The sequence below is a fragment of the Otolemur garnettii genome, unplaced genomic scaffold (genome assembly GCF_000181295.1).
Source record: "Otolemur garnettii isolate 467f Iridium unplaced genomic scaffold, OtoGar3 scaffold00020, whole genome shotgun sequence".
Classification (NCBI taxonomy): domain Eukaryota; kingdom Metazoa; phylum Chordata; class Mammalia; order Primates; family Galagidae; genus Otolemur; species Otolemur garnettii.
The window spans coordinates 1,454,877-1,462,519 of NW_003852415.1; the positions used below are offsets into that span (position 1 = coordinate 1,454,877).

The following is a 7,643-nucleotide window of genomic DNA, read 5'->3' on the forward strand; positions in this document are numbered from 1 at the left end:
CCTTTGCTTAAGTTTCAGAATGAAGTTTGCTGTATTCACATGTTACCTAAAGGATGCTGAGGTAGATGACGGAGAGATTGGCCTCAGGTTTCCTTGGCTCTCAGTAACTTAAGGACACGTGCAGAAGGGGGTCTTTCTAAAGCTCCAGTCACAGAGGGAAGACACTCATCAGACTTCATGGGACCCCAGTACATGGTCTTACCTCAAAGTCATTTCCCTTGTTATAGTGCATATTGAGAGCTCGAAAAAGTTCTGAGTCTCGGAGAACCACCAGCATTTGGGGATTTGTAACACCATCTGAAATTGCTTGCCGGGCATATTTTTCCATTTGGATATAATAAAACTCACGAAAGTTGCTGAACCACTTGATCATCTGGGAGGTAGTGCAACGGTTGAACTGTACAAACAAGGGGTCCATCAAGACAGACAGTTACCACGAGTGTTCAGAGAATCAGATTGTCTGCTTCCACTTCAACATAAGGGTTACTCTGAATGGCTTCAGCCAACATTAACAAGGACTTCCTTTAAAAAAAAAAAAAAAAAAAAGAAGCCCTGGCTGTTTTCCAAACCTATTAGCTATACTCAGAAAAATTTGAATCAGCTACAATACCTATTAGAAAATAAATGTTTTTTGATATGTTAGGCTTTTGAAGGCTTTTCACCCATGAAAAACTTTTCATGGTGTCTAAATGTGACTTAGGAAGGTCCAGGGCCAAGGCCAGTGTGGTGCCAGCTTTTACTGCATGGCAGCCCTAGAGTCTTCTACCTGAGTAAAAGACGAAGGGAATGGGAGGAAAGGTGTGGGTCAGAGAGCAGTTTACTGGCAACTTGAGGTTGCAGAATGAATTAAAATCGAGAGTATGCTGTAGGGGTTAACCATATAACTGATTATAAGGGAAAGGCCTGAAAAAACGTGAATGATACAGACCCAAAGTATTAACAGCCCCTAACCCAACAGCCAGTGTGGAGGGGGCCCTCAGAAACTTTTTATGGGAACAGATGAGGTCTGGTTCCAACAATCAGTTTGTCTTTCCTTAATGTCACATCTGATCTGCATGTACTTTCACTGAGTTTTGAAACAGCAATTTGAATGTTAATTTGACGGCGTCCAACTCTTTATATGTTCTCTCTGTTCCATACCGTCTCTAGCAAAGACAGAAAACTGGGCCCCAAACACCACTTACTAGTGTTGCTCTCCCTCCTTTCCTTTCTCATGTTTCTGGGATGATCTACAGCTTAAAAGCATAGAAATTCAGATACTTAACCTGCCTGCCCTAAAGTTATTCGCGATTACTTGGGCTGAGTCTCATCCCAGAGCTAGAAAGTGCACTGATTCCACCAGCAACACATGGGCAGCTGGAAGGGCACGTGGTGAGCTAGGTAGGACTTGTCTCTCACCAGGCAAACACACTGCAGAGGCTGCAACTCAGCGGAGTGACTTTACCTGAACATCAGGGAAATACGCCTTCAGGAGGTTGGAGCTGGGATACCGGGTGAAAAAGAACATGAGTTTGGCCTTCTTCAAATGACCAGGGTTTAGACCCTCCTGGATTTATCTCAATGTCAAGGAAACATTACACTTTAAAACACAGGTTTATCAAACAGTTTTATCAGATTATCCAAATAGTGGATTGTCCTATTCCTTGTGATTTTCATTTTGTCTTCCTTTTTTTCTGGTTGAATGGTATACTTGCTCCATTTTTCAGTTTCTGGAAATTTTGGTCAGTTGACTCTGGATACCATATGTGCACAGTTAAGTTATAGAATTTTTTTTAAATGTTGACATATAAAAGTTGTATAGCATGTATGTTATCAAATACAGTTTGTTGTACTTTCTGTGTATGTGTGTGCTGTCAGAATAGGCTGGGAAGAGATAGCAGTTCTATCCCAATAAACCCTTTTAAAACCCCAAGTAGAGATTTGCCTCCCCTCTCTGCCTCAGTTTCTTCATCTATAAAATGAAAGCGGTCAACCAGATGGTTCCCACTCTCGCTCTCATTCTTATAATTGCCTTTACAGTGTCTAAGCTAGCAAGCATCTAAACAGACTGAGTACCAGCTCACATTCTGCTCTTGCTCAGGAAGCTGGAGCTGTTGGGCTGCACTTGCTCTATGTGTGCCTGACAGAACCTTCCTTCCTCCTCCAAGTCTCAGCCCAGCAGCTCCCTCCTCTGTGAAACTCTTCCTCGCCAAATTAGGCCTTCCTGGTAACCCGGGGCTACCAAGATCCTTTGTACAGACCTGCATTGTGGCCATGACCTTATTGGAATTTTTACTACATGTTTGTCTCCCCATGTAGACTGTGAGGTATCTGAAGGCAAGCACCTTATCTTTTCATCACTGTGTTCCACATGCCTAGCCCAGTGCTGGGGACATAGTAAGTGCTCGATAAATGTTTGTTGGATGAAAGAGGGAGAGAACAATCAACCTTAATCCATACACACATGGACATTGTATTCCAAGCCACACTTCACTCAGGGAACAGATTCCTCCTTTAACAAGAGCACAGGAGCTGTGGTGTGGGAGGGAAATATTCTTACACAAGTATACTTAGCATTCCCAGGGGCAGTCCTCAGGCTGGGTAAGAAGCATTTCTCACAGTAGCCCTGGAGTTGAGGACTAGGACAAGGCTTCCCACAAGAAAACCAAACCAACCAACTACAATTATAGCTGGCCAGGTAACCAGGCTGTTGTGAGTAGAGCCCCCTGACTCCTGCCCTATTAATTGTCCTTTCTACAGGTTGTGGCAAGAATCCTGGATTGGGGCTCGGCACCTGTGGCTCAAGTGGCTAAGGCACCAGCCACATACACCTAAGGTGGCGGGTTTGAATCCAGCCCAGGCCTGCCAAAACAACAATGATGGCTGCAACCAAAAAAATAGCCAGACGTTGTGGCGGGTGCTTGTGGTCCCAGCTACTTGGGAGGCTGAGGCAGGAGACTCGCTTGAGCCCAGGAGTTGGAGGTTGCTGTGAGCTGTGATGCCATGGCACTCTACCCAGGGGAACAGCTTGAGGCTCTGTCTCAAAAAAAAAAAAGAATCCTGGATTTGGGAATCCAAAGTCCCAGTTTCAGACGATGACTTTTGTTATCTATTAGCTGTGTGACCTTGGGCAAGCCACTTAGGTGTTCTGCACCTCATTTCTAAGATGAAAAGTATATTGGTTAAAGCTTGTGCCTGGCTGTCAGATCCCGGGTATGAATTCTGGTGCCTCATTTACCTATCTTGCGACTTTAGGCAAGTTAGATAGCTCACTGCTATGTCCCTGCTTTTCAGATTCCCGATCTTAGAGCGATGATGGAGATGGTGAGATAATATTCATACAGGCCCTTTATCTGAAACATGGCAGGGCCAAATGGAGTTCAGATTTCAGAATTCCTGTTAATACAAACATAATACAATGTGTATACCATATGTTCATTACCGTCCACAGCCCAGGAAGCCTGTAATCCAATACACTGATGTTTTTACAGCTACTTGTATGACTATTCTAAGTGGAATAAAGTCTACAAATAGCCTCCAATCAGTGCAGGTTGGGTCTTGCTACCAAAAAAGATTATATCAATCTTGGAAAAGTAAAAGGGCTTTTTTGAGTTTGGTTTTTTTTTTTTTTGGATTTCTGAACTGTGGCTATACACGTAAACTGCTATCAAATGTTACCCTCATTAGGGTCTTCACACCTGCCCTGTTAGTCACAGGGGTGTCATACACATACGAATGTGGAATCTCTTTTAGCACTTTAAAGCTCGCTTTCATGGCCACAAGAATACACTTCTAGTGCTGGAATATATGTGGTAGGAATGAGAGGGTAACTGGGGACCAGGGTGCTGCCTCGGCCCCAGATCATTCCAGAGGTAGCCAAGTGCTTCACCCTCACAGCTAGGCCTGATTTAGGTCTTTCTTAGGATAGCCCCGAAACCTCCTCCCTGAAGCTCCGTGAGCCCAATCCCCATTTTATGAGGCACATTTAGGTGCTGGACAAATATCAGCAAATGTTTAGCCACTGAGGCATCTTGAGGTTCTTTGGGCACTACCTGAATGTAATGTAGGGAATCTTAGCCAGTTATCAAAGGCCCAGACAGGAGACGTTTCACGTATAGAAAGTCTGTTTATGTTGGTGTCTCTCCACCTCAAAGATTCCCTGCTGCCTGAAGAGGCAGTGGTGGGAAGAGTTCTTAGGTTTATGTTGCTTGCTGCCTTCCCGGAAAGCTTCGGGGTGTTGTCAACACCTTTGGCCAGCAGGGGGTGCGCGTAGCACTTAGGACACAGGGTGGGCTCAGGCGTCGGAGCAAGCTGATCCTGCTACTCTCACTGCAGTTGCCAGGCAGAGGACAGGACTCTACACACCTGGATATGCGACTCTTCAGTCACATCAACCTCTGGAGACTTAGCTCAAGGCTGCCGAGAAGCAGCAGGGTGAGCACATCCCTAAAAAGCAGCATCCAAAATATGTTCTCAGGAACTTTCATCTTGCATGATGCTTATTGGATAGGGTTCTTTGGTCGTGTGAGTTTGGGGCTGAATACATTTTCATTGGACTTCAGCATGTCAAAGGCTCTGAGAAATCCCCCAGCAAAGGAACTCACCCAATATTTTCCCAAGCTACTTTTTCTTCTAACTCAACAACTATTAACATCCTGAGTGTTACTCTGGGAAACACTTTAAGAAAGTGGAGTCAGGCTAAGGGCTGCAATGAGATCCAGACCCCTGCAGACCAGCCTGGGCCTCTCAGGCTTCCTCATGGGGGCCTCTTCTCCCTGCAAGGGTCCAGCACCCCATCTCCAGCCCATTTGGCTGTAGTTTGGAAGTTGTTCTTTAAACTGACGGTTCTGACCCCTTCCAGCTGCCTCTCTAGGCCTCGTCCCTGAGGAGAACTCCTTTGCCATCTTCCCCAGAAGTTCCTGGTCCCGTGAATGTCCCCATGAATCATCTAGGCAGTGCAGGCTTTTTGCCTGTATAGCCAGGGGTTGGAGAAGCCATACCTCAGATGAGGTCATTCCTTTGACCCTCTGCTGAGGTGTGTGGCAGCTGACAACCAAATTATGAGGTTCTTCCTTCCATAGGGTGTTGTCACATTTTGGAAGCCCATTTGCATTTAAAAACAAATAAAACCCTTTCAGACCCAAAGGAATTAAGTCAACTGTGGCAGAATCTAACTGGTCACAGAAGATAAATAAACCTTTCCGGGATCTTAAATTCCAGAATGTGGTCACCACTTTAAAACCAATAAGCTGTGAGTCAGGGAATGAAAACCCAGAAGCAACATTTTGAAGACCATGGGAAAGCAAAGCCATTTGCTATGCAGTACAGTGATTTGTCCCCTGTCCTCCTCCGTAACTTCTAGTTTCCCTGTTTCTCGGGCAGTGCCAATCAGAACGTCAATTACTTGTAAAGGATATGTGGACCGAGGAGAAAGGAAGTGCCTCGGAGACAGCCCGCAGGCCACCCTGCTCCATCTTCATGGAGGGAAGAAGGGGCAGGCTTTCTAGACGGGTGGAGGTGAAGGGCAGAGGGCACTGCTGCTGGCTCCACACTGCTGGTCGCAGTTTGGCAGTTTCCCAAGATGGTAGGGCAGACTCTGAGTGATTTGGGGAAGATGAGTCCTGGGGAGGACCGCCGTTCCAATGGCTGCTTGGTCCATGACCCAGCAGATGGCTAAGAATCTGATTTCCCTGGATGTGGGAAGGCACAGTCAGGGGACAGTTTACTGGGGGACCCTGATAGGATTTGGAGATCATTGGTGGAGAGATAGGGTACCTAGGAGAATCTAGAGGCTTGGCCAGTGGTAGGTTTCCCACTGGGACCCCAGCTTGTGTCTGGGCCCTCCTGGGTAAGGCAGTCAGAGCAAATGGACCTTTGTAGGCCCCGCCCCCAGGGGGTGAAGGCTTAGTTTTATCCTCCGGCACTTCCAGTCCCTGGCAGTCTTGGCCCAGCTGAGCCAGGCAGCCTGGTGGATCCAGTAGCACCTTTTGTAATACTGAGTCTACAGCCTGGGATACTGCCCCCATGAGTTCTTTCCTCAGAGTCTTCAGCAAAGCCTGTGCTCTGGAAGAGAGGAACCTGGCCTCCTCAGACTGGTATTTATCCTCAGACACTCTATGTTTTTCTGCCCCAGAGAGGTCCTTGCTGGAACCCTGGTGGTGGTCACTGTTCATGATCCAGGGTCCAGACCCACAGCCATTCCTCTGCTTTACACTCAGAGGGCCTTTACCCTTGTCGGTGCCGTCTGGGCCCTGGGCTGTGCCCCTGGGCTCAGCAGCCTGCAGGATGTGTGCCTGCAGGTGTCTCAGCTGTCGCCTCAGCAGGTGAAGTTGTTCTCTCACCCGAGGCCCCCCCTTCCTGTTGCCTCCATCCTGGGCAGGGCCTGGCTTCAGGGAACCTTGCTGCCTGGGAAGGCTCTGCTTCCTCTTCCGCTCTCGGGCCTTCTCTAGGCAACACGGGCTGTTCCTGGCTGGAGCATCACTTGGCGCCAGAGGGCTGGGAGACAGACACATGCCTCGGACGATGGTCTCCACTCTGGCCCTCTTTGCCTGGACATGCTCATCCCCAAGCCAGACCGCGTCAATGGGGACCTGGCCCCAGGGAAAGGGGGAGTTTCTACCTAGCTCCTGGGGGCATGGGCTTCTCTCCCTTGCCATACAGGGTTCTGTCAGGTGGGAGCAGGTCCGGGACTGAGGAGAAAGCAAGATGGAGTTTGGATCCATCCCCTGGCTCCCCAGGAACTTGTTCAGAGCTCTGTGAAGGAGCTAAGGAACTTCAGGAGTCCCTCCTTATAATCTCCCCAGCTGGGCCTGCACCCAGAACCAGTTGGGTTCCTCCTCTGCACTTAGAAGGGTGAAAAGCCACCGTCTCAGAGGAAGGATTCAGATTCTGGGACATTAGGGCTTACAAACCTCCTGAGAAGGACTCCTGAAATCAGAGACAGGAAGAAAACAGTACATGTGACTTTGAACAATGCTTCTCGAACTTGATGGTGTAAACCAATCACCTTGAGATCTTGCTGAAATGCAGGTCTAAGTTCAGTGTGTCTGCTTCTCTAACCAGCTCCCAAGTGGTGCCCAGCCACTGGGAGGGACCCCACTTTGAGGGGATTCCCAAAAATGATCCTCTAGGTAGAAAAATCTTCTCCTGCCTGGAATAACAAAATAATAATAATAACAATAATAACAATGCCAGCCAACTGAACAATTGGCATTATGCCAAGAATATTACATCTATTATCTAATTTAATTCTTATATAACAACTCCATGAGAAAGTTGTCATTCCCATTATTGACAAATAAGGAACTAGTCTCAGAAAGTTAAGAAGTTACACCCCAAGGTCATGCATCTAGCAAGTGACGGGTTAAACCAAGATCTATCTGATTCAGGCTAGGTGTGATGGCTCATGCATGTAACCCTAGCAGTACAGGGAGGCCAAGGCAGGAGGATCGCTTGAGCTCAGGAGGCCATGACCAGCCTGAGCAAGAGTGAGATCCTAACTCTACTAAAAATAAACATTATGGCAGGTCCCTGTAGTTCTAGCTACAGGAGAACACACCCTCCCAAGGCAGGAATTTGAGTTTGCTGTAGACTAAGCTGATGCCACACTCTAGCCTAGGCAACAGAGTAAGACTCTGTCTCAAAAAAAAAAAAAAAAAAAAAGA

General features: G+C 47.4%; 1 protein-coding gene across 1 annotated transcript in view; it reads right to left on the reverse strand.

Annotated features, from left to right (window-relative positions):
- PROX2 (prospero homeobox 2) overlaps positions 1 to 6,701 on the reverse strand; it is an 8,367-nt gene extending 1,666 nt beyond the window's left edge. The window contains exons 1-3 of the mRNA XM_003787054.1: positions 5,397 to 6,701; positions 1,445 to 1,552; positions 203 to 397 (exon numbers count right to left, since the gene is read on the reverse strand). Of these exons, the coding sequence (XP_003787102.1) occupies positions 203 to 397; positions 1,445 to 1,552; positions 5,397 to 6,701 (1,608 nt within the window). The remainder of the gene's footprint in view (positions 1 to 202; positions 398 to 1,444; positions 1,553 to 5,396) is intronic.
- Between the last annotated feature and the right edge of the window lie 942 nt (positions 6,702 to 7,643).